This window comes from Aquarana catesbeiana, linkage group LG07, assembly GCF_042186555.1.
Source record: "Aquarana catesbeiana isolate 2022-GZ linkage group LG07, ASM4218655v1, whole genome shotgun sequence".
NCBI classification, from domain to species: domain Eukaryota; kingdom Metazoa; phylum Chordata; class Amphibia; order Anura; family Ranidae; genus Aquarana; species Aquarana catesbeiana.
The window spans coordinates 260,746,658-260,774,548 of record NC_133330.1 but is presented as its reverse complement, the minus strand read 5'-3'; the positions used below and the strand labels follow the sequence as shown (position 1 = coordinate 260,774,548).

Sequence of the window (27,891 nt, the reverse complement as noted above, 5' to 3'; positions counted from 1 at the left end):
CTACAAACCTTGCTAAAAGGCATAAATTGGGATAAAATATTAGGAACAAAGAATACAGAGGAGAGATGGGTTTGCTTTAAGAGCATATTAAATAAGGGCATTAGCCAATGTATCCCATTGGGTAATAAATTTAAAAGAGCGAACAAACATCCTGGATGGCTTAACTCCAATGTAAAAATGCATATAAAAGCAAAGGAGAAGGCCTTCAAAAAATACAAGGTTGAGGGATCATCCACAGCATTCAGAATTTATAAAGAATGCAATAAGAAATGTAAGGGTGCAATTAGGATGGCTAAGATAGAACATGAAAGACACATAGCGGAGGAGAGCAAAAAAAATCCCAAGAAATTCTTTAAGTATGTAAACAGTAAAAAAGGGAGGACAGACCATATTGGCCCCATAAAGAATGAGGAAGGACATCTGGTTACAAAGGATGGGGAGATGGCAGAGGTATTGAATTTATTCTTCTCCTCAGTATTCACGAGTGAATCGGGGGGCTTCAGTAACCAAAACTGCAGTGTTTATCCTCATGACACAACACAGGAAGCACCTACATGGTTAACAGAGGACGGAATTAAAATTAGACTTGAGAAACTTAACATTAATAAATCACCGGGACCAGATGGCTTGCATCCGAGGGTACTTAGGGAACTCAGTCAGGTGATTGCCAGACCATTGTTCCTAATTTTTACAGACAGTCTATTGACTGGAATGGTGCCAGCTGATTGGAGAAAAGCCAATGTAGCACCAATATTTAAAAAGGGCCCAAAAAACATCCCTGGGAATTACAGACCAGTTAGCCTAACATCAATAGTATGTAAACTCTTGGAGGGGATGATAAGGGACTATATACAAGATTTTAGTAATAAGAATGATATCATTAGCAGTAATCAGCATGGATTCATGAAGAATCGTTCTTGCCAAACCAATCTATTAACCTTCTATGAGGAGGTGAGTTGCCATCTAGATAAAGGAAGGCCCGTAGACGTGGTGTATCTGGATTTTGCAAAAGCATTTGACACAGTTCCCCATAAACGTTTACTGTACAAAATAAGGTGCGTTGGCATGGACCATAGGGTGAGTACATGGATTGAAAACTGGCTACAAGGGCGTGTTCAGAGGGTGGTGATAAATGGGGAGTACTCAGAATGGTCAGGGGTGGGTAGTGGGGTCCCCCAGGGTTCTGTGCTGGGACCAATCCTATTTAATTTGTTCATAAATGACCTGGAGGATGGGATAAACAGTTCCATCTCTGTATTTGCAGACGATACTAAGCTAAGCAGGGCAATAACTTCTCCGCAGGATGTGGAAATCTTGCAAAAAGACCTGAACAAATTAATGGGGTGGGCGACTACATGGCAAATGAGGTTCAATGTAGAAAAATGTAAAATAATGCATTTGGGTGTCAAAAATATGAATGCAATCTATACACTGGGGGGAGAACCTCTGGGGGAATCTAGGATGGAAAAGGACTTGGGGGTCCTAGTGGATGATAGGCTCAGCAACGGCATGCAATGCCAAGCTGCTGCTAATAAAGCAAACAGAATATTGGCATGCATTAAAAGGGGGATCAACTGCAGAGATAAAACGATAATTCTCCCGCTCTACAAGACTCTGGTCCGCCCGCACCTGGAGTATGCTGTCCAGTTCTGGGCACCAGTCCTCAGGAGGGACGTACTGGAAATGGAGCGAGTACAAAGAAGGGCAACAAAGCTAATAAAGGGTCTGGAGGATCTTAGTTATGAGGAAAGGTTGCGAGCACTGAACTTATTCTCTCTGGAGAAGAGACGCTTGAGAGGGGATATGATTTCAATTTACAAATACTGTACTGGTGACCCCACAATAGGGATAAAACTTTTTCGCAGAAGAGAGTTTAATAAGACTCGTGGCCACTCATTGCAATTAGAGGAAAAGAGGTTTAACCTTAAACTACGTAGAGGGTTCTTTACTGTAAGAGCGGCAAGGATGTGGAATTCCCTTCCACAGGCGGTGGTCTCAGCGGGGAGCATTGATAGCTTCAAGAAACTATTAGATAATCACCTGAATGACCGCAATATACAGGGATATGTAATGTAATACTGACACATAATCACACACATAGGTTGGACTTGATGGACTTGTGTCTTTTTTCAACCTCACCTACTATGTAACTATGTAACTATGTAACAAGCAGACCTTTTTGACCCCGTCAAACTAAATTAATATACATAACTTTCCCATATTCCACATAGAACGTCTTATACTGGTGGTTTAAAAAGTAATTATCACTTATTTTTGACAATGTTTATTTATTACCTTTAAGGAATGTTATCTTATCAGACTATAGTTCAACTGCTGACAAAGTGTTTCTTTTCTAATTAGTGAACTTAAAAACTAAAAATGAACTATCCTAATACACTTTTACCCAGTAAACCTGTGACTGTCTTATAAAAAATGCCAGCATGAAGCAGAGAGGTCATCTAAAGTTCAACATTTAAAAATGAAGACTTTCTCTATATTTATGGAATAACATAGTATACATTAATAAAGAATAATAACTATTGCTTTTCTATTGAATAATAATATTGATAAGACCACACTATATAATAATAATATGAATAATAATGAATAATAATTGTATTATCAATAATACATATGCAAATTAATATAAAAAATATAAAGTATATTGGTTAATATGAAATTCTACTACAATGCGTCATAGCCAAAAACAGGATTCTGGAATGAGATCAGCAGCTGTCAAAGAACAGGAGTGTTTACACACTCTGACAAAGGAACAGTGTAATCCAAAGCAGCATCTTTATCCTGTTCCCCCACCGCACTACTGTTGGACTATTATTTTCTCATAGCCAGTGGTAGCAGTGGTCAAAATACCCAAACAGTGGCTGCAACTGATTGGATGCAGCCTCTGTTCAGCTGACAATCTTCTGCCCAGTTCTTTTGCTTTTTCATTTCAAGGCTGTTGGGTGGGAGGAGGCTGACAGGGCCAATTGCAAAGTAAATTTAAGTGGATTTTTCAGGAACTGGACAAAATTCTCACATTTATCAAGTTCTCCTTAAACAATATCAGAATATGTTTAATACAAAAGTTACCATTTTTAATAAAATATGTTTCTGCTTATATATATTTATATATTTACAGATTTTTCAGTCAGCATCCAACAATTAGTGATGATTTACCTAATCGCATTATCTCCGGTAAAGTGCAGATGAAAACTAATGTGGCACGTTTCACTGAGACAGATGCCTTTTTTGAAGATGGAACAATAGAAAAAGACATTGATGTGGTCATTTTTGCCACGGGATATAATTTTTCATTCCCTTTCATTGACGAATCTGTTATAAAGGTTGAACATAACGAAGTGCCTCTGTATAAAATGGTGTTTCCTGCAAATCTGGAAAAGCCAACAATGGCTTTCATTGGTTACATCCAACCAGTTGGGGCTATAATGCCAGTCTCTGAGATTCAGGCTCGTTGGGCAACAAGAGTCTTCCAAGGTAAAGAGTAATGCAATTATTCATGTATTCATCAATATTTAAATATTCTGTGATTAAAGTTCCAGGTAGATATAAAATGCATTAAAATTAAATGCATTAAAATTAAATTAGGGCAGCTCTGTATATTTACAGCAAGTATTTTTACATGTAGTATTACAAATACAAGCTGTGTAAATACTCAAATTTGGTTTGGTATTGACCTATTTTAGTCCCTATACCAGGGGTCAGCAACCTGTAGATCACGATCTACCAGTAGATAGCGGACAGGTAACTGGTAGATCACAATCTGGGCTTGCTGACCAACCATTCCAGGACATCAAACAGAGTGCAATACAGAGGGACTACTTGTAAAGTTGGAGCTGTAGTAGGGATGAAGAGCCGCAAAAGCCGATGCCTCTTTGTAGTGCCAGCTCCTGTCCCATGCAGAGTGATACCAACTGCACTTCACCTTTTATCCCAGCTAGCGGTCTCCAGAGTGGTGCCAGCAGCAGGAAAGAAGAGATCTTCGGGTCAGTGTGAAGCAATACACTGGGCATAATTGTATAGGACTCCTTTCACACTTAAGTGCTGCGGGTTTACCCACACCGTGGGTGCAGTGCACCTGCAGCTTTCCTGCGGGTTTGTTGCGCTTAGCCATAGACTTCTATTATATCCTGAGGGTTTGGTTCACTTCCTCTTTCAAAAAGTGCACTACACCTGCAGGATATTATACAGTAGAAGTCTATGGCAAAGCACAGCAAACCCAGGAAAGTTGCAAATGCACTGCGCTGCACCCACAGTGCAGGTAAACCGCAGCACATTACATTTGCAGTTTGGGGGTGGTAAAACCCGATAGATAAAACATGTTTTTATCACTCCAACCGCACCCCCTTTAGCTGCAGTGGCCAGGGGGGTACACATGTCACAGCCGCAGCAGAAGTTATAAGCCCTGTAATGGTTGGTGGGTGTAGCACATGCCAAGCATAACCAATTCAAGTGAATAAGGCCACTTCTCAACCCTGCAACCTTGTGCAGTAAAGGAAAGAAGGGGTTAAAGCAAGCAGCGTTGTATTCTTTTCTCACCACCTGCTTTAACCCCTTGGACACCACAGAAACATGCAGGTTTATGTGTGAATGATCCCTAAGGGTGCCGTTGCCAAATGCAACTAAAGGCTCATTCACAAGTGCAGCAGGCACTGCTGCTCCTCTGAAAAGCAATCTGAGTGTGTTTGACAGGTGGTGAGAAGGTGATATGTTGCATCTTTACCACCTGATTTAAACCCATGGTTGCCGTGCAATGCATACGATTGTGACACGGTAATGCGACAATTAGACGTTTAAATCAGGTATGAGGAGGCAACATTGTGCCAGGTTATCTTTGACTTCCCCAATGTTGTTCAGGTAGATCTCCACCTCTTTAAGGCTGGGTTCACACTGCCCTGCCGAGTGGCTCACAGCAGGGGTCCGGTGCGTCGCTGTTCACAGTTTCAGGTCTGATTTTGGTACGTTTTTGGCTGAATTTGGACCTAAAATGGACGCAAAGGACCCCTGAGCAATTCGCTCTGCAGCCATCCTGGAGCTGTGTGAACGAGCTCCAATGAGATCCGTTCACAGTCTCCTAACATGCGAATTGGATGTGCGGAAATCCACATCCAATTCGCAATAGTGTGAACCCAGCCTAAGGGTTGCCTATTCCTGTTCTATACAGCAGAGGTCAGATTTAGAAACAGAAACAGCGTAAGGAGCCAGTAATTTTTTTTTTTTTGCAGAAAAATAAGCTCATCAGCTTGCTGCTTCTCTTTTCACTGTCCAATTACAGGCAGGGGGTCAGGAGGCAGAGTGTACATTTTACTAAACTATAGCAGAGAAAATCGTGCCCTGTCCAATCTTGCCTGCCAGATAGCACTGTGTGGTATAGCTGCATAAAAGGTTAACTTCACTTTCGTGGGAAAAAAGATAGCAAATAAAAAAAATTATATAGCGTATACAACTGCAACACACATCATATTGGAATTTTATCAAAAATTACCTTTCCTTTTCAGTCTGCAGCTCTGTAATTTTCTGAGAAATGCAATGCAATATGGCAACCGGGAGGCATTCTGTACACAGATGGTATACAGCACGCCTCCCAGAAATGCATGTGCGATTGGCTTACTTAGTCTGCACTAAGACGCACTAAGACGTAAGTCTGATTTTAGACGTCCCCTGCAACAAAAATCTAATTTTTGGTGAGATACTCCCAAAGCAAAATCACATCTAAAGGGATAATACAATAAATAAATGATGTGGCGCTTCCTCAATATGTAAATAAAGTGCATAAAAAAAGCTTTAATAACTAATCAATAGCTGAAGATATACTGTGCAAAATATGAATAAAATGCAAACAAGATTCAATGACTAATGATATGCTAAAGTGCAGATGCTAAAACCAGATGAAATGAACCAAAAATATATGTTTTCTACAAAAAGAGTTCCAAAAAAATCATAAAGTGCTCCGTGCAAAACTTGAGTGTCACCATCCAAAGTGGACAAACAAGATCATTTTTCAATTCTTTCAAAGTGAAGAACTTTTACCATCCGTGACCATAGTATGCCCCAGCCTCTCACCTCAAGGAAAGACCCCTACAGGTCTAGTCGCACTTCTGGTATCGCTCTCTAAGGTGTCAGCAGCAGCAGGCTCTTTCTCCTTGGAACACTCAGCATACACAAACTTCTCAATATAAGAAGGGAACTCCAATGGATACTTTATATTTCTTTAATCTCCCCCACACTCCTCCATTGTAAACTCACATGTAATATAAATAAATCTCCATGGGCACGCTTTTTCTGGTGACAGCTGTCTTAGAAAGGACTTTCCTCCATTTAAATACATTGTATCTCCCATGTTGTTCTGTCTTCAGCTCAAGAAGTGAAGCAAAATCCCTCCAAGGGACATTGATGTCAGAATAAAAAACCTGACAGGAGTGTGGCTGCTTGTCAATTGAAGCCCATCATCCTTCTGAAACCACTATTCAAATTTGCAGAGTCAAGCCTTTCCTCTGCCACAAGATTATCTATGTAAATAAAAGCCTTTCAATTATCCATTATAGCCCAACTCAGGGTTCTGTGATGTCAGCTGATTCTGGGTCACAGGAAAGCAATAGGAAGGGCACTCCTGTGACCCACAATACAAGTATGGCCAAAAGAGTTTTGGCCATACTTCTCTTTTAACACTGTAAATTTCTTAATAAGTCAGGAGCTCTCTTAAAGCAGTTGTAAACCGCAAGGTAAAGGCATAATGTACTAGTAAGCATCGCATACTAGCACATTATGTTAAACTTACCTTAAAACGAAGCCCTCCCATGCCGAGATCTCAGAGCTGCAGCTGGCTCCCATCTTCATCCATCTTGCTTCCGGGTTCACAAATTCCGGCTCTTTGAATGGCCGGAGCCGCGATGACGTCACTCCCGTCAATGCGAACGGGAGCCGCCGATTGCGACACAGGGTTTGGAAAGAACAGCACGGCTGGCCGTTCCTTCAGAGCGCATGCGCCAGTGATGTCACAGTGCCCATTTAGGAGATATTTACACTACCTATAGGTAAGCCTTTTTATAGTCTTACCTATAGATAAAAGTTATAGAGGAAAGTTTACTTCCTCTTTAAAGTGGTTCTAAAGCCAGAAGGTTTTTTACCTTAATGTAAACAATGCTGCAGCTACCCCCCAGACCCCCCCCCTTTTTTTCTTACCTGAGCCTAATCCAATCTAGTGATGTGCATGAGCACAGCAGCTCCAGCTGCTGTCTCTCTCCTTGTTGGACAGAATGACAGCAGCAGAAGCCATTGGCTCCAGCTGCTGTCAATCTTGTTGCCAGTTATTCTAATCTTGCTCCTTCCCGTCAGGACCATATAAGGAATCTTGAGAACCCCTTTGATAGACACCTTTGTCAGGCTATAGGAAGCACCCACGTGATTTAAGATGTGGACACTTCCACATTACAGACAAGAGGAAAGGAGAATCGGGACCTGCCCTGGCCTGTCGTGTTAACAGAGTATCAGGAACTATTGATCTGTGGAAATCATCTTTGACCCAGTTCTAGTGGACCAGAAGGGACATCCATAGCCGAGAGAGGCTCTACCCTTGCCTCCACCATAGAGGCTCTACCCTTGCCTCCATCACCTCATGTTTCTGCCCTTGGTGGCACAAAGTCTTACTGATTCTATGCTTATGGCAATAGAATCCAACACAGCTGGTAAGCGTATTCCATCCTTCTACTTACCTTGAAGACTTCTGAGTACATCGTTGAGAAGTTGCATGTATTGCCCCATGGTTCATTTACCCTGATTGTGGACTTTTGTGTTGACAGCCACACGGCATTATTTGGGACATTATATGCACGTGCACATTTATTACTTATACAAGTTGATTTAGCGCTACATTTATTTAATATATGGTATTCATTCTTGTCACATGGTTTGTAGCAGCTTACTCACTCACTGTCCATCCTCATTTTTTAGGGTAGCGCAATAATTATTCCCTTCCTTCGAGTCAATGGATGCAACAGCGGGGCTTGGAACTAAGCCTGCATGGGTGCCCCCAGGGAAAGCAGCTTTTCGTGGGTGCACCCGATGAAGAGGAGGGGCCTAGAGCCCTGGTGAGGGGGACCTCAGAAGAAGAGGATTGGGGCTGCTCTTTGCAAAACCATTACACAGAGCAAATAAGTATAGACGTGTGTGTTATTTTTATGGCAAAAAAAAAAGAATACAGTACAACCACTTTAAAGTGTTACTAAACCAACAACAGTAAAATCAGTCTGTATATGCAGTAAAGCATGCCTGTATACTCACTGTGGAACCTAAGGAGTTAATCTTCTGCATTGTGTAAAAAGGCTGTTCGATCCTGTCTCCTCTGATCCTCCCCTTCTTCCAGAGTCCCCTATATATCTCCTAAATATAGAGGCTAGGGGAGAAGCTGAACATGCTTAGTTTGGTAAGTGTTGCTGCAGTTGAGCTAAAAGAGCCCTTGAATTAATACAAAAGCGACAGTGTTAATGAAAGCTCCACTCCAGGGTACCTTCACCAAAACTGCCAATCCTTCATATGGATCCCTATGGATACTATGTTTGCAAACAAACTTATAATTCACCCACAAAATCAAAAGCTTTTTATTCATATCTCCTGGGCTAGGTGGACGGGGAGATGCATGTCATTTCCCATCTCTCCTCTTCCAGCAGTAAACTACACATCCCATCATGCAGTGTCCTGTGTGGGCATTACTTAGGTGGGTCTGTGAATGGTGTCCAAGGGAGTAACACTGGCACAATACCGTCATGATAACCAGTAAACTATCTAATAAATACTGTCCGGCAGTGGCGGCTGGTGCTCAAAATTTTGGGGGGGCAGATGGAAAGGTGGTGATCCCCTCCCCCCGTAAGAGGTGGATGGGAATGAGGTGATTCCCCCCCCCACGCACGTGGGAATCAGACGGGAAGGTGGCGAACAGAGGTCTCCTTACCTTAGGAGGCAGATGACAAGGTCTTAAGACTCCCTGGCCTCTCAGGTTTCACGACCCACTTCCTGATTGGCATATTGCATGTAAAAGAGGACTTTGAGAGAAGATCTCATGTAAATGCAGTTGCTGCAATACAACAAAAATTCTTGCTAGTTGTCTGTGTGCAGACTGAGTAAGAGTGGGCTTTATACCCTATGCACACTAGGGTAGCACATAAAAAGAACACTAAATCGGGTGATTTTTCATTAATTTATTTGGGAAATGCACATATCTCATTATTGTGTTGCCATTGATTGTTAATGACACCCAAAATGTGGCAAGCAAGAAGTGTGTTCGTGTGCGTGGGGACAAATGCTCAAAAAAATGGCAAAAGTCGGAAGCTTGGAAATATGCATCAGCTTCTTTGTTGTGTTTGTCGTGTGTAGGGCAACACATTGAAATGAATGGTCTGTCCTATGTGTGAATCATGAAAACATGCAAAAAAAAAAAAAAATGTGCTAGTGTGAATGTTAATGGATTTTAAGGTATTATATATATCCTGTATGTAGCACTAACTCACGGTGGAGCTGCTGGTTTAAGCGGGTCTGTTACCTTCACTTTGCTTCCCTCTGTTTCACTGGCACCGGGTCTAGGGGTTCCATTGAGTTTACTGCTGGACAACACACGCACCAACACTGGAGTACGTTTTCAATGCTTTATTAAACAGTCAACTTTAGGAAGTAGCAGGAAAGAGACGGAAAAGGAAACCTTCAGGAGAAACTCAAATATCTTCTTACAAAATCTTAGCGACAAATGTCCCGGTAGAATTCAGATAATTATGGGGAATACGCTCACCTCATGGGACGCACTCTTTTGCTCATCTGGATAGGCCTCTCTCACCGGTCTAGCAGCCAGTACGCAGCACAAATCTAAAGTCTCTGGCACAGGCTTACTTGGGGGGGTAAATCTGCACGATCCTCTGCCAGAGGATGTATCAGATCTTCTGCAGTGAGCAGTCAGTCACAGTGCCTGAACCTTTAAGCTGAACCGGCCACACTATGCTGTATAATTACTTCTTTTGGATACGTCCTGCAACTGAGTCACCAAGCCCCTCCATAGACCAGCACGCTGCGTGATCTCTCCAAGACGGGTCCTCCCCTGGGATCTCCTCGGCTGTCCAGCTTCGTCACACAGGACCAACAGCTCAGGACCATTCCTCGGCCGCGGTGGTAGGCTCCAGACAAGCTTCTGGAACCACCCCTGCGCCGCAGCATCGTGGGCCTCCCGATCGGAGGACAACGAGGTAGCTCCTTAACGCATACCTGTCGGCCAGGAGGGCCAGCAGGTGGCTGTAAAACGACCTTAGAACATGGCGTATGTCCCATAAATACCCCCTTCCCAGAATGCAACTCGGAGGACCACCTCCACCGAGCTTGTCTCCGAGACAGAGGAGCATCTATACACTTCGACACGTTGCCCTTCCAACACTGACTAATGGTAACAGCGACACCCACCGGTCAGCACGGAAGCACACACAACGTCAGCCAAGCTGGAACAGAGGCGGACTTTTAACCTTCCTAACACACAATTTACTAAATTTACCTAATCTGCGGTAGATTGTAAATCTACAAGCGCTACATGTATATATAGCTATATACACACTGTATTGCCAAAAAGTTTGTGGCACATGAACTTTAATGGCATCCCAGTCTTAGTCCGTAGGGTTCAATATTGTGTTGGTCCACCCTTTGCAGCTATTACAGCTTCAACTTTTCTGGGAAGGCTGTCCACAAGGTTTAGGATTGTGTCTATGGTAATGTTTGACCATTCTTCTAGAAGCGCATTTGTGAGGTCAGGCACTGATGTTGGATAAGAAGGTCTTGCTCGCATTCTCCGCTCTAATTCATCCCAAAGGTGTTCTATTAAGTTGAGGTCAGGTCTCTGTGCAGGCCAGTCAAGTTACTCGACCCCAAACTCGCTCATCCATGTCTTTATGGACCTTGCTTTGTGCACTGGTGCACAGTCATGTTGCAACAGGTAGGGGCCATCCCCAAACTGTTCCCACAAAATTGAAATTGTCCAAATTGTCTTGGTATGCTGACGCCTTAAGAGTTCCTTTCACTGGAACCAAGGGGCCAATCCTAACCCCTGAAAAACAACCCCACACCATAATCCCCCCTTCACCAAACTTTACACTTTTCACAAAGCAGTCAGGCACTCAGAGTCAAGCGCTCTCCTGGCAATCACCAAACCCAGACATGTCCATCGGATTGCCAGACAGAAAAGTGTGACTCCCATGAACACATCTCCACTGCTCTAGAGTCCAGAGACAGCGTGCTTTTCTTTACTGCATCCAACGCTTTGCATTGCACTTGGTGATATAAGGCTTGGATGCAGCTGCTCAACCATGGAAACCCATTCAATGAAGCTCTTTATGCACTGTTGTGCTCATCTGAAGGCCACATGAAGTTTGGAGGCCTGTAGCTATTGACTCTTCAGACAGTTGGCGACTTCTGCGCACTGTGGGCTTCAGCATGCGCTGACCCCACTATGTCATTTTACATGGTCTACCACTTTGTGGCTGAGTTGCTGCTGTTCCCAGGGACTTTAACTTTGTTATAATACCACTAACAGTTGACCGTGGAATATTTAGTAGCAAGGAAATTTCACGGATAGACTTATTGCACAGGTGGCAACCTATCACGCTACCATGCTTAAATTCACTGAGCTCCTGAAAGCGACCCATTCTTTCACAGATGTTTGTAGAAGCAGTCTGCATGCCTAGGCACTTGATATTATACACCTGAGGCCATGGAAGTGATTGGAACACCTGCATCCAATGATTTGGAGTGGTATCCCAATACTTTTGGCTATATATATAAATATATATATATATATATATATATATATATATATATATATATATAATCCAGTTCAACCTTGAAAACAATAAATAAATAAAATAAAAAATATCGTACAATCCAATATACCCAATTTCATACCCACAGTTGATCCAGAGAAAGGCAAAAAACTCCAGCAGAGCATGCTCCAATTTGCTACAGCAGGGGAAAAAATTCCTTCCTGATCCCCCAATGATCCCCCAAGAGGCAATCAGATTTTCCCTGGATCAACTTTAAATGTTAGTACCCAGTTATATTATGTACATTTAGGAAAGTATCCAGGCCTTTCTTAAAGCAATCTACTGAGCTGGCCAGAACCACCTCTGGTGGGAGTCTATTCCACATTTTCACAGCTCTTACTGTGAAGAAACCTTTCCATATTTGGAGATGAAATCTCTTTTCCTCTAGACGTAAAGAGTGCCCCCGTGTCGTCTGGGTTGACCATACAGAGAATAACTCAACACCAAGTTCACTATATGGACCCCTTATATATTTGAACATGTTGATCATATCCCCCTTATTCTCCTCTTCTCAAGAGTGAATAAATTCAGTTGCTCTAATCTTTCCTCATAGCTGAGCTCCTCCATGCCTCTGATCAGTTTGGTTGCCCTTCTCTGCACTTTCTCCAGTTCCCCGATATCCTCTTTGAGATCTGGTGCCCAAAACTGAACTGCATGTTCCAGATGAGGTCTTACTAATGATTTGAATATATATATAGATCTATATATATCTATATATATATAGATCTATATATATATATAGATATATATAGATCTATATATATATATATAGCTGTACTTTGAGTTGGGCTTTAATTATTATGTTTAACTATGTCTGCACTTTTCTTAGGTCTAGCCAAGCTTCCGCCCATGGGTGAAATGAAGGAAGAGATCAACAAGAGAAAGGAAGACCTGCAGAACAGGTTAGCCAATCTCCTTAAACAAAACTTATCCAAGATTTTTAGAAATCTGGATCTCCACCATTAGGCTCCTTGCATATGGGACACCTAACATTGCTTGCATGATTGGCTCACTGATTTTCTCAGAGGTCTACATTAACATCTAAGTACAATTTTGGGCATTCTGTGCATTATGAATTTCACTTATGTAAGATACTCCCTACAGGTTAAATACTTATAAGGGGATGCAGACACTGCAACTTTCCCTATTAGAACATTAGAAAGTTCACCTTCACCAGGTGCTTGTTATGAACCAGACCCTCCCATTCTGGAATCTGTGTTGCAAGAACATAGTCAAATTAACAGCATTTCTTCAAAGTAGAAAAGGGTGGAAGTCTGCTACAAAATTTGTTAAAATCCTTGCAAAGTACATACATTACTTAGAGGGGATTGTTTTTTTCTTAACAAATGTGAAGTTACACTTTAACCTCTTCATGATGGGAGATAAAACAAAATTTAATGCCCAGACACAGTTTTGAAATTTGGCATATACTTGTAAAACTATACATTTCAATACATCTTCTTAATGTATCTAGGTAAATTATACTTCGTCTTTTTCAGATTAAATTGGGCTTTCATTTGTTTACTAAATGGTAATGGATATTCCCTAACTATTTTTTACTATCAATGTAAAAATTGTAAAAAATAGTAAAACATAAATAAATTAATTCATTTAAATTGGAAAATAAATAATCCAATAAAAACATACACATAAATATTAAATATATGTTACCAAAAACCAATATATGCAAATAAAGTCCTTAAAAACATATATAAGTGAAAACACAGTGCCCATGCAAAAGTAAAAAACTTGATCCAAAATGATAGAGTATCCCACATTTGTGTATTCCACAGTAGTGCTTATATTCAATCCACTCCTTTCATGCTCAAAAATAGTGCAGATGTAAATCACCGCAGGTGCTCCTCCCCTCCATGAGTAATCTCACCTGAAACAGTGTGACCACCACAACTAAGTAGGGTCAGTTACAGCTTTTTAGCCTCTCCAGGGCTACACCATGGAAACTCCAGATCTCCTCTTCACTCCTTGCTTCCAGGTGGCCTGTAGTAGCCAATATATTTAAATAGAGAAAAACTGATGGTGCTTATATCATTTTAATTTTTTTTTTTTTTTTACAAAAGGGATAAATACAGGGTACTCACATTCTGCTGGTGCTTTCAGTGCACCAGTCTACAAACAGCTTTATAAATCCATAATAGGAAACACCTCTCCCGTCTCAAACAAGCCTCGCAAATGGTCCCAAAGGGGCACGGATGATTACAATAACAGGAACTAGCATGGAGCTGGTTGCCTTTGGGAGTGTTTGCGAGGCTTGTGTGAGACGGGAGAGGTGTTTCCTATTACGGATTTAAAAAGCTGTTTGTAGACTGGTGCGCTGGAAGCACCAGCAGAATGTGAGTACCCTGTTTTTATCCTTTTTGTAATAGAATTCATTAATTTCAAGAAGTTGGCCACTATCTTCTTTTAACGGGTATCTTGTACCTACAAGTGATCTTGTGCTGACAGAATCACTTTAGATAGAGAACTCCATAACCAACTACACGATACACATTGCAGTCTGCATTTTATGAATGGTCTGTATAATGCAGGCCATGGTGCAGAATAATGCTGCTGTGTACAGAAAAGATCAGATCACTCTTTTCTGTATTATTGTGTTTCAATAACAATTTATTTACTGTTTCAATAACAATTTACTTTTTTAATAAAATACTTCTTTTTTTTGTTTTTTGGTGGACTATGCCTGCATAATTTGTGTTTAAATAGTTAAGTATAGTCTCCACTGGAAACCTAGGTGACAGGGTGACAGCTCAGGAGCACAATGGGAACAAAGGACAGAATGTTGTCCTCATGAATATATAAATCCAAAATATATAAAGAATATATATTAAAACAAATTAAAACAAATCCTGGAATATTCTTTTCACAATATTGTCCAAATCTCTTGTTTCAGGTATGTCAAAAGTGAGCGCCACACCATACAAGTGGATTACGTATCATACATGGATGAAATTGCAGTAGAAGTAGGCTGCAAGCCTGACGTTAAGCATCTTTTCCTGTCAGATCCCAAACTGGCCTGGGAGACATTATTTGGTCCATGTACACCTTACCAGTATCGTCTGTATGGACCAGGGCAATGGAAGGGTGCTAGAAAAGCCATTCTAACTCAGAAGGATCGTGTCATAAAGCCAACAAAGACCCGCATCACTGATACTGAAATGAACCACAGTTCATTTAATATGCTTTTTAAGCTTCTGGGCCTCTTGGTGATCTTTGCTGCCATATATGTCTTAATGTAAATAATCAAACAATGCTATGATTCAAAAAAGTCCATTGTTAAAGAATTCAGTCTCTTGACCAAGACCTATTTGTTACATAATGTATTCTTTAAATTTGAAAATTAATTTCAATTAATTGTGAAAATCTCACACCTTCCAACTTTGATTGTAATGGGACTATGCTTTTATTCTTAGTTATTAAAAAAAATATTCTTCTAAATGCATAGCTTATTATGTGCAATTTGCTACTGCAAAGTGTTTTTATTATTTTATTTTGTTCCCTGTAATAAAGAGAACCCTTGATTAAAAATGTAAATCTCTTTCTAGCTGATTTATTGGCCTCAGACCAAATGTAAGATCTTTTGTTAGCTCCATTGGAGCCTCTATACATGCAGCCTTTTCCTCTGGAGAGAAATTTTACATTTAAATTTTTTTTTTTTTTTAGTTAGTTTTTTAAGTTAGTACCATCTCTGAAAACTGGGGTTTAGAGCAGGGCACATTAAAAAATGAGGTGTCTGTACTGATTCTATTTTTTTCTTGCTAGTATCACCATAATTTATAACCATGAAGATTTAAGCCATGTACACACGAGCGGAATGTCCGACAGAAAAAGTCAGACGGGAGCTTTTCATCGTATATTCTGATCGTGTGTATGCCCCATCAGACTTTTTACATCGAAAATTCTGACAGGCCTAGAAAGAGAACATGTTCTAAATTTTTCCGACGGATCCAATTCCTATTGGGAAAACTGCTCTTCTGTATGCTGTTCCGACGTACCAAAAACGAAGCATGCCCTGAAGCAAGTACGAGACAGAAGCTATTGGCTACTGGCTATTGAACTTCTGCTTTCTAGTCCCGTCCTACGTGTTGCACGTCACCGTGTTCTGCATGGTCAGAATTTGGTGTGACCGTGTGTATGCAAGACAGCTTGAGCGGAATTCCGTCGGAACTCCGTCGGAAAAACCTTCAGAGTTTATTCCGACGGGAAAAACGGTTGTGTGTACAGGGCATTAGAGTAGTGTTTTAGGGGTCGGGCCAGCTTAAAGTTTGAGTAAAAGGGCTTTTTTATGTCTTGATAAAGTGGGGAGGGGTTAGACCCTTTGTCTGGGTTTTATTGCTGTATGTGTTTCTGATGGTGAAATGCACTCTCTGTATTTCCTGGTGACCATTGTCAGTGGAACTAAAAATGAGAGAAAAGCCAAAAATTTGAGTTGTCACTGAAACATGCAGAGCGGAATTTTCCAATTGGGAAACATATTTCAGTCACAAAATGTCTTGAGGATTATTTGTTTTCACTTTGGAGAGATTTGCAAGAGGGTCTGGCTGCAGACTGGAGCTCCACGTTTGACAGGAAACATGTGGCCTCCACTCCACTTTTTTTTTTTTAATCAATGTTAATGTAACAAACATTCAATAGACACTAGACACAACTCGTGGAAGTAGAGGTCACATGTTTGCTGGAAACCCCCCAAATACCACCCCTCCCCCACTGACAGATCCCCAACCCCGAAATAACCCTGCTCCCTCCACTGACAGATCCCCAACCTCCCAAATACCACCCCCTTCCTCTACTGACAGACCTCCAAACCACCCAAATACCACTCCTCCCTCCACTGACAGACCTCCAGCCCCCAAATTCCATCCCCTTCCTCCACTGACACCTAAGCCCTCAAATACCACCCTCCCTCCACTCTGAGACCCCCAAACCCCCCAAATACCACCAATCCCCCCCACTAACAGACACCCAACCCCCCAAATACCACTCCTCTCTCCACTGACAGGCCCCCAACCCCCAAAAATACCACCCCTTCCCCCATTGGCAATCCCCCACACTTTTAGACCCTGGATGTCTCATTAAAGAGAATCTATCAACAAATAATCATCACACAGGGGACTTTTTTTAATTGTGAAAAAAGAGGACAGGACCGAAAAAAACGCAACAAAGTCCTTATTTAACGATCAACCATCTATATGGAATCCATCACATGAAATGTGAATAGATTTCTTTCAATGTGTGTAATGAGCACCACTATAATAAAGGAGATTCCACCACTGTCTGACACCATTCAAAAAGAGCCTCTTCCCTGATCAAATGGACCATCATATTATAAATGGTCATACAAGCTCAGCAGGACAAATCCAAAAGGGCTCCATCCTTGCAAACAGACACTCACAACAGTTAATGTCACTCATGGATACTCTTTTGCTGCCAGTTCAGTAATGGCAGATAATTACAGATAGGTTGTCCACAGAATGTTTGTGGCTCCTGGGTGAAGCTGCATTTACAAGGTCGATAATTTGTCAAGATTGCTTTAAAGAGGGTGACAGCAGCCCTTCTGCCCACTATTCATAGCCATAAAGAAATGCTGTGAGCCCTTGGTGAAGTTGCCTTTCAAGAGAGAGTGTTTCAAGACTACCTTAATAAGGTAGACAGAACCTCTCCTGCCCAATATTCATAGTTGTAAAGGATTGCTCTGAGCCTTGGTGAAGTTAGCATAGCCAAGTTATTGTGAATGTCTCAAGCTGTATTCCAATACTGATGTAACCAATTGCATAAGCCTACCACAGCAGACAGCAAGCCAGCTCCTGCTGGGGCTTTGCCCCTGCTGCCATTTTCCTCATCGATAACTTTACACACTCTGGTCTCAGATTCCAGCTGTGTGGACCAGGAGCGATTTGCATCCCCATTTTGTATGAGAAGCCTAGAACTGAGGGTAGCCTAAAGTGAGGCAACTCATTTGGCCTGGTTTCACCTTAGGCCTTTAAAGGCTTTTGTTCTTCAGGGGACAAGTTGACTCAGTCTTTGGACAGCTGATTTGCCTATCGCTGAGGGTCAGGGGTCTGGCTCTGGAGCAAGGAAGTCTTTACTTCTTGTTTAAAGAATCCCCCCATCAACGCAGACAGTTGATCAGTCTAGGGAAGAGACTTAGACACCCTTGATTTCAAGGGGCTTGGTTGTCTTCGGCGTCTTGTTTCCCAAACTAACATTCAGAAGTTTTTAGCAGTTTTACTGTCCCTGAAGTATTAGACCTCCTTAGTGGAAGGGTATACAATCCAAATTCAAGCGGACAATGCCATGAAGGTAGTGTACATCAATTTTCAGATAGATTCAGAGTTTTGATTCCTAGCCCTGGAGCTAAGCCTGGAGGCATCCCAGGTAGGCAACTTCAGAGGTTGACTATCTGGCCCTGAGGTCAAACCAAAGTCTAGGCAGTTTTGGCTCAGGTACAGTGATCCTCTGGTGGATGCAATGGAGGCTCCAGTGTTCCTCATTGTTAAAGGCTGATCCAGGCATGTTTGCCAACCTAAAGGGGTGTCAGATAGTTGCTTTGCTTTTTTTTCACAATAGTCCTTTATTCAAAGTACTGTAAGTAAAAGTATTACATTATATATGGTAATATATAACTTGTACAACAAAAGCGTATACAAATGCAAACAATAACAGCGTATATAAGCAAAAGATATTAGTGATAGTAATGGTTAGAGTACATGAATTAAGTTTTGATTGTGGAAATAAATAAATAAATAATAAGGTATGAAAAAACTTATTAACGTGGGATAAAATACATAAATAAAATCCAAATGAAATCAAATAAAATCAAAAATCATAAATGGCCTCATTATTATGAGGTATAAATGACACATACAGTAAGTAAGAGACAATGTAATGTTGATAATATGATTACATCAATATATAAAGGAAATATGCTACTGGTGTCGGAGGTATATGTTCTCTTAATATGAGTTCTTAAATGAGTGAAACAACAATCCAAGAGAGGTGTAATGACTGGAGAAGTGAGAGTGATGATACTCTTGTGTGCCCTTCAGCTCTTATTTATTTATAGTTTCCTATTCTTTAGACAAGGTGAACAAAAGCTGATTACTCCATGTTTTCTGAAATCTGGTGGTGGACTCTTTTTGAATGGCCAGGCTTTCTTCCATATAATAGATACTGTTTACCTTTGCCAGACAATCTTTAATTGCTGGTATATAAGAGGATTTCCAGTGAATTGGAATAAAGCTTTTGCTGCATTTAAAAGGTGCTTAGTTAGTGACCCTTTGTATTTACTATATGTATAGGAAGTTACGTGTAGTAGACTTGCAGCAGGATATAGATCTAATATAGTTTCAGTAATATGTCTGATCCATTTTTTAATCTGTTGCCAAAAATCAAAGATTAGGGGGCATGTCCACCACATGTGTAGAAAGGTGCCCTTGTTTTGTGACATCTTGTCGGAAGCCGAGGGAGGCCAATAACCTATTTTAAGTGACGTAATGTACCATTGCGTGAGGACTTCGTAGGAAGTTTCCTGTATTTTTGTGCTCAGGGAACACTTGTGGGCAAAAACATATGCTTTTTCACATTGAGCATCTGAAATTTGCAGTTTGAGCTCCCGTTCTCATGCTTTTTTACATTTGTCAATGTCTTTGTGCCCTTCCTGTGTAAGCCAGGAAAAAGCTAATGTAGTTTTGCTGTTATGCAACTTGTTATTGCAGGTAACTTCTAATGGTGTCATGGGTTTAGTAAAGAATGCTCTGTGGTGGCTATTTTGAAGAAAGTCATGCAATTGTACATATAGCCAATAGTTAAAAGAGCTACCATCAAATTCCCTCTGGAAAGAGTTAAATGATTTTAATTTACCTTTGTGGAAGCAGTGATAAGCTAGTAGAGGTGTGTCTTGATCGATTCTAGATATATTTTGTTGTGCATGCCCGGGGGAAAATCTGGATCATTGGCAATTGGTGTTAAGGGGCCAGTAACGGATGTCAGGTTATGTGAGGTGGCGACTTTATGAAAAATGTAGAGCGTAGTTTTAATTATTGGTATTTTTTAGTAGTTTCATGGTGTTTTGAATCAAGAGTCCACAGTAGGAATTGTAGGGTGTGAGAGGAGCATGAATGTTCTAGTTTTACCCAGTCTTTGTTATTGGAATGGCAGTGCCAGTCTATTACTCTTGTGATGTGTGTGGCATAGTAGTATTTTCTAAAGTCCGGTAATCCCATTCCTCCTTTTTTTTTGGAAGAGTAAGTAGGTAGAAATTAGTCCTGGGTTTCTTGTTTGCCCATACTAAGTTACATTGTAAGCTGGTTAAGTGACTAAAAAAAGAGTTAGGTACTGTATAAAAAAAAAAAAGAGAGCAGGACTTTACATGAAGTACGTGAGGGACAGGATTATATATTAAATTATTGTAATGAACATATCTCTGATATATAGTATATTATTTTATGGCACATTATTAATTCATTAGTAACTATATTTCATTTTCAGTAAAACTCATATATATACCCATAAATAGGTACCTGCATGGTGGGAAATTGCTCTAATCCCCAACATTGAAGAGGGATGAGAAAATATACTAAAATAAAAACTTTATTTTACATGGATAAATGCATAATTTGGGATAATCCATAAAAGTAGACAAACACATGATGAATAATAATGGAACCCAAGGTCTCTAAACTAGAAACAACTGATACAATAGAAATCATGCTGATGTGACACATGATTGGAACATGACATCTGTTGGCTCAATGTGTTTTTCGCTACTTGGCATCACTCATCAGGAGAAAGCGTGTATTGTGTCTCTGCAATGACATAGATACATTTCTAATTGATCCAGTATATTCACACATTGTCAAGCCAAAATAGGGGGTCAGAACACCAACAGGTATTTACAAGGTATCCATGTACTAATGGCATGGTAGTATGGGCCATGCGTCTCCCCATATACGGAAAACATCTCCCCCAGGAGCTGTGATGGGGTGCTCCACCACAGACGGTCCATACAGGCCCCAACCAGGACGGACAATGATCAGGCAGTGAATGATGTGTAGGCATGATACCAATGACAAACTGTAACTATAGAAAATGTGTGGTGAATGTTGAACCAAGGATGCATTGTATCTCCTGTCAAGATAGTGAGAGGTGTTGCAAGAGAGAAAAGATGTGACAAGCAAAACTTAAATTAAGCATGACCAATAGAAACACAGGTGAGGGAAGTCCTAAAAAGGAAAGGGAGAGGGACCCCCAACAAAGGCAAGAAAGTAGGAGGAATGGTGAAAGATGAGACAAGAACGGGGTGAAGAAGCCAAGGATGTTACCTGCCAACCAGGCTGAGGGGCATGTAATGCACTAGCCAAGTGCCTGAGCCGTCCATGGATGGTGCCCATGAACACCGCCACAGAAAAACTCCATCAACATCATGCACGTGAGCACTCAGGGAGGGGAGGCACCTACACCAATGCTGAAGAGCCGCCTGGCAGTTTGGCGCCAAAACCACCTCCCATACCGCTCGTAGCTGGATGATCACCGGCATAACGTTGCCACAAGGAGTGATGCCGCATGAATGGCGTAAGAGGTGTGACATCGACGCACAGTGCACGCACACCCACCCCCCACACAAAGAGGGCAGAGGAAGGGAGCGCAAGCAGTGCACATTGCAGCCCCCGGATTGAAACAAACCTGAGGGAGGCACAACACAGCCCAACCCCAAACGACCAGGAACACACAGGACCCACAAAAAGCCAATGTAAATAGACTGGAGAAATCAAAAAAGGATGCCATGTTGTCAAAGGACATAATGAACATGACTGGAAAAAAAAGAAAAACAATATATAAATAACAAATAATATATGCAGGAATATACAGTAAATGTAGGATGTTAACTAGGGATTATAACAGTGCCCAGCATATAGTCAGACAATTATTTTTATAATAAAAATGTACATTTTCTTACATAAAAAACAGTAGAAAAACACAATTCATAGGTGCATAAAATAGAGTATTACAAGTGCTAAATACTGGCCAAGGTATCCAAGTGTCAATGACAATTACTATTAGCAATCCCTACATGTTTCGCCAATCGTGGGCTTCTTCGAGGGAATATGTAATTGCCAGCGTACGGTGATGGCTCTGATGGACAATAAATACAGAGGAACAAATAATTACCATGTAACACAGCAATATTATCACACGTGATGATTAACCAAACCCCCTACCTCCAAATATCACCAAATGGGCGAAGCACGCACCCAAACCGCCCAGAGGCAACAAAAGAGACATCGCAAGAGTGACTGCAGGGAGCATACAGGGAACCAAGCTAAAAGTAGAGATGAAAAAATGGGAAGAACATTAAATTCATAATGGTGGACAAACGTAGCCCACTCAAAAGGGCTAACATAGCCTCCATACGTACAAACACTCTGTAGAAGGGAATGAGAAAATACAGGCTAGGGGGCACCAAAGGTGTTCACAACTTATGGAAATGGAGAGAATCAGATGGCCAAGAGGCCCTGTATAAAAAAGGGAGGAGACAATTGGAGAAACACTGATTGATAAAGAGGAGAGAAAGAAAGAAAAAACAAGGATCTAATAATAATCATTAAAAAGTAAAAAAATGATATCTCGATTGAAACTAAAAAAACGGGGAATTAAAAATTATTAAAAAAAAACAAGAAAGGATTAATATCCTGCTAAATAGCAAAAAATATATACACTCACATATAGGCACATACATGTGCATATGAGCACACAAGCACCTACATAGTAAGTGAAATAGAGTGTTGATCACCCTATATCCCATATATACCATCTATAGATCAATGTCTCGGCACAGCTTCGGCCTAATGAGGCCGGAATTGCACAGAGCAGCATGGATCAAATGGAAAACAGCAACACAAAAAGCATAGTGCAAAGCAGTGCTTTGGAGCTCAAATTGTGAAAATTTAACAGGAAGTGAAAGGGGTATATGTTCCACCGTAAGTTCAAAGAATGTGGGGATGGCCGTATCACCTGAGTATCTTCAAGTACCAGCGTGGCCGGCCCTGTAGAACCAGCAGGATGTAATGCTGGTAATAGCGGCCCGTCTGACGCCACTGGCTGAGTGCGGACACCAATAGGCTAAGGCGCATGCGCAAGTAGGCCCACCACTCGCCTACACATCCCAGAGTGCCATGCACTGACAGGACACCTCTTGCAGGCACTTTAGTGTATATATATATATATATATATATATACCAGACTGCCTGCACTGTATCACTGTATATATTGTCTATACTGAATGCATACACTGTATATATATATATATATATATATATATATATATATATATATATATATATATATATATAAATACACTGCCTGCACTGTATATATAGTCTACACTACACTGTCTACACTGTGTATATATATATATATATATATATATATATATATATAAATATAAATATATATATATATATATATATATATATACTAAACTACCTACACGCCACTAACTAACCTGCCTCTAGCTAACATTCTCTCAATTATAACACTATATACAGCCGCCGTGTAAGCCACCTTATATAGTGTGGGACATGGACTTAGCCCCCTGAGCCATGATTGGCTAAAGACACCCTGCCTGGCCAATCATGTCTTTCACAGCAGAGCGTGCTGTGATTGGCCAAAGCATGGAGGTCAGGTGCATGCTTTGACCAATCATCAGGCATCAATACACTGCGATCTTGCAGTGCATTATGGGGCATGCTCGAATTTGCTGCGAACGCCCCATAATGTTCGCTATTCGTCGAACAGACGAATATCCAATGTTCGACTCAAACTTACATGATGATAAAAACATTAGCGTGATCTGCCATTAGAATCAATATCCCTTGTAGACATGCAAAAAGAGGCTTTGCAATATATTCAGAAGGAAGCCCCATCCTGTTAAAATAATTACAACACCAACACCCTTGATGTATATCTATATACATTTTTTATTTATCAATTTAATTACAATAGGATATTTTACTATCCCTCAGGATTTTTCTGTGGTTGTGCTGTGGTGGTTGTCTCATGGGGACCCTTGTGAGGGCTGTTCCGGGCCCAGACGGGGTTCATCATTTTCGATAGATAAACAGCGGCAAACTTATTTTTCTAAGCAAAACTGGTTTTAAAAACATTTCTCTACAATTCATGTCAGTACATATGCTGGACATGTTCATATATTACAATGTTGATGCCACCTTGAAAGATGTTCTGTTAGGGGGCAGGAGGCGGAGCCTAGCAGAGCAGACATGCATTGTTAGAGCTCCACACCGCTGAGGAGAGAAGAGAAGGACAAAGCGGAGTCTGCAGGCTCAAAAGGTATCCATTTGAACCTTTTTGCCCCAGGGAACAAACTGTGAAAGTTTGGGCAGGAAATATGGTACTGGGAGGAAACCGTGGCAGAAATAAAAATCACCTCACAAAGAGCTCACAGGCACTCACTGCAGCTGAAGCAGCTCCAGTCACCTCACAAGATACAGCATCAGGGCGCTCTCACAGACAGAAAATGTCACAGCAAGACTCTCCATTTGAGTCAGATACAGAACAAATCCTCTCACAAACTTCTCCACAAGCCTCCTCAGTATCCCCAGTAATATTATTACAATTTGAAAAGATGCTTCATAAGGCTTTAAAACAAACCTCAGACCAAATAACAAAAAGCCTAACCAAAGAAATAAGAGAGCTGGGAAACCGCACCGCAGCCTTAGAAATAAAAATGGATGAAATTGAAATTACAACCCAAGAAAATATAACAGAATTGGAACAATTAAAAAAAGAGAATTTAATACTTCAAACTAAGCTCGAAGATTACGAAAATAGAGCCAGACGTTCAAACTTGCGCATAAGGGGAATACCTGAAACTGTGACAGACCTGCAATCTACTATTACTGCTCTATTACAAGAACTAAAGCCAGATATCCCTATTGAACGTTTAGAACTGGACAGAGTACACAGAGCCCTCACAGCCAAAAAGAAAGATGGACCCCCACGTGATATAATCACAAAATTTCATTATTACAGAACGAAAGAACAAATACTAATTGCTGCAAGAGAAAAAAAGGAACTTAATTTTCAAGGACACAATTATCAAATTTTTGCTGACCTATCCCAACTTACTATTACTAAAAGACGATCCATGAAACCCCAACTAATGGAACTGCAGCGCCACAACATTATGTATCAATGGGGCTTCCCCTTTTCAGTCAGATTTAACTACCAAGGTACAATTTACAGAAGCAGATCAGCAGATGAACTACAACAAACCCTTTTAAAATTAAATCTGACAGAACCCACAAGCAGCAACACTCCCACACGCAGAAGAATGGCATCATCTTCACCTTCAGGCAGCACCCAGAAAATTTCAGAACAAAATGGGAATCATCATTCTCACAAAAGAGGCCGTTATGCCACATCATCCATGGACCAAGAAGATTCAATGGACTGACATCCTAATTCCTGATATCTCTTCATTTATTATACTAAGAGATGGTTCGCTATAAAAAACCTATATTTATAACTGAATGTAACTGCATTCTGATATTCACACACTGTGTGGGATCATGTTACATTCCAGTTATATTTCTTATTACTTCTGATTCATATAGCCTTAGAATATATAAGTGAAATAAGGAAATTCTTGTTCAGTTATATATTATCAGGTAATAACAATAGATTTATTACTTTTTAGGACAAATATGTTCAATAATCCAGAAGTAATGGAAGCTTTTTCTTTCTTTTCTTAAAACAAATATATTATTACCTAACTAGTTCCTAGAATTATGTTTTTGTTTATTCTAATCTGAAGCAATACAACCTCAATTTTATGAGTTAACATATCTAAACAGTTACATATGAATAAAATATGTAATTGTTTACTCTAAAAGGGTTAAAATCCCAAAATAATTCAAACTATCTTCATCAATACCAAAGTTATTAACAGTACCTTTCTAACTGAATTATTTAGCCTAGGGCAAGACTAACCATATACAACCACCCTGGAATAAATAATTTCAACAAAAACTATATTCTGCACTCCAATTAATGAAACATCATTTTGATGTCTTTTGACATAGCACTTCTCTCCTGTAAGCGGAAGATCCGTGTACCCCCATTAGCCCTCCTCATTCTCCCAACCATATTATGTGGGAGTGTGACGAAGGGACTTATTCCCCTGAGAGAGATATTTATTCTCTTTCACGGGTAAATTGTGATTACTTGCAAAAAATAATTTATACAATGTATCATCTAATCACATATGTTTTTTGTTTACTCTTTACTCCAGAATTCACTGGTTTCTTTTCTATCTATTCATCTCTTCAGTCCACACAGGTTGATCTGCGCAGTCAGCTCTGCATAACAAAAAGTAAGTCAAAACTATTTGATCTATTGCCATGGCACCACTGAATATACTTTCCCTGAATGTTCAGGGAATAAATGTCCCTCAAAAAAGGACCAAAGCCTTCCGTACTTTCCATAACAAGAAGGCTCACATAGTATGCCTCCAAGAAACACACTTCACCAAAGATTCTACTCCAAAATATATTTCTCCTTTTTATCAACAAATTTACACGGCTTCTGCCTGTACCAAACAAAGGGGAACTCTAATTGCATTTCACCGATCCACACCATTCACCTTATCATCAGAAATTAAAGACCCAGAAGGTAGATACCTGATACTCATGGGTTATATAATGGATACAGCAATCACGGTGATTTCCTACTACGCTCCTAACAAACAACCTACACCATTCCTCTCACATATATTACAAGTGATTAATACTCACAAAATAGGAACAGTGATAATGTGTGGGGATTCGAACCAGGTCCTCCTCCCATTTCTAGATAAATCACCTTTTACACCATCCAAAATAACCTCTAGATTACCTTTTTCTCAACTTCTTTCCAAATACAATCTGGTAGATTCATGGAGAGAAAGTAACCCAATGAAAAAGAAATTCACTTATTTCTCGCACCCTCATCAAACCTTCACCAGAATAGATCATATTTTTCTAACAATAGGAATGATACCAGAAATTATTGCATCAGATATAATTCCGATTCCGTGGTCTGACCATAATGCAGTATACACTACTATAGCCTCAGCCATACCAAAAGCGCATGACCCAACGTGGTACTTACCGGACATAATGCTCAAACACCCACTACATCAGATGGCCATTGAACAAGCTTTAAAGGAATACATATCAATTAATAATACAACAGACATCTCCCCAATAACACTGTGGGAAGCTCATAAGCCTGTCTTGCGTGGTACAATACAAAGACAAATGGCACTATTTAAACGGGAACGCAAAAATCTAGCAAAAAAACTAGAACTCAATTTTAATGCAGCCTACATATCATTTCAAGATAATCCATCTCAGAGTACAAAATCTCATCTAGAAAAATCTAGATTGGAATACGATCTATTTCTCACTGAGTCAGTTGATAAATCCCTCAAACGCTCCAAACACAATTTCTACATGAATACAAACAAACCAGGTACATATTTGGCTCGGGCATTAAATTCAACTAACAAATCTTTCAAACCAATACGTTTGAAATTATCAAAAAATGTTTACACTTGTAATCCAGTTAAAATAGTCCATAAATTTCACTCACATCTCGCAACTTTATACAAGACAAACAATGAATTTAATCCTACAGAGGCTGAATCCTTCTTCTCAAAAATAACCTTACCTGAGTTATCTCAGAATGAAAAAAGCAGTTTGGATGAGCCTATAACTATAGATGAAGTTGCTAACGCCATAAAAGACCTAAAACTTAACAAAAGACCAGGCCCAGACGGCTACTCGGCTTTATACTATAAAACATTCTCAGAAATACTCTCTCCCATTCTCACTGAAACTTTTAACAAACTTCTAGATGGACATTCTTTTCGGCAAGAAACACTAATGGCAATTGTTTGTATGATCCCAAAACCCCTTTCTGATGATACTTCCTGTGTGAATTATCGGCCTATCTCTCT

The 27,891-nt window shown here is 40.4% G+C and overlaps 1 protein-coding gene and 1 long non-coding RNA gene across 4 annotated transcripts in view; one reads left to right on the top strand and one right to left on the bottom strand.

The window, feature by feature from the left end:
• Positions 1-15,410, top strand: part of LOC141103554 (flavin-containing monooxygenase 5-like) — a 207,981-nt gene extending 192,571 nt beyond the window's left edge. For both annotated transcript variants that reach the window (XM_073593262.1, XM_073593263.1), the window contains exons 7-9: positions 3,140-3,495; positions 12,691-12,763; positions 14,770-15,410. In XM_073593262.1, coding sequence (XP_073449363.1) covers positions 3,140-3,495; positions 12,691-12,763; positions 14,770-15,115 — 775 coding nt within the window. In that variant the 3' untranslated portion in view covers positions 15,116-15,410. The remainder of the gene's footprint in view (positions 1-3,139; positions 3,496-12,690; positions 12,764-14,769) is intronic.
• Positions 1-27,891, bottom strand: part of LOC141103555 (uncharacterized) — a 295,050-nt gene that overhangs the window by 228,802 nt on the left and 38,357 nt on the right. The gene's annotated exons all lie outside the window — the stretch shown is intronic.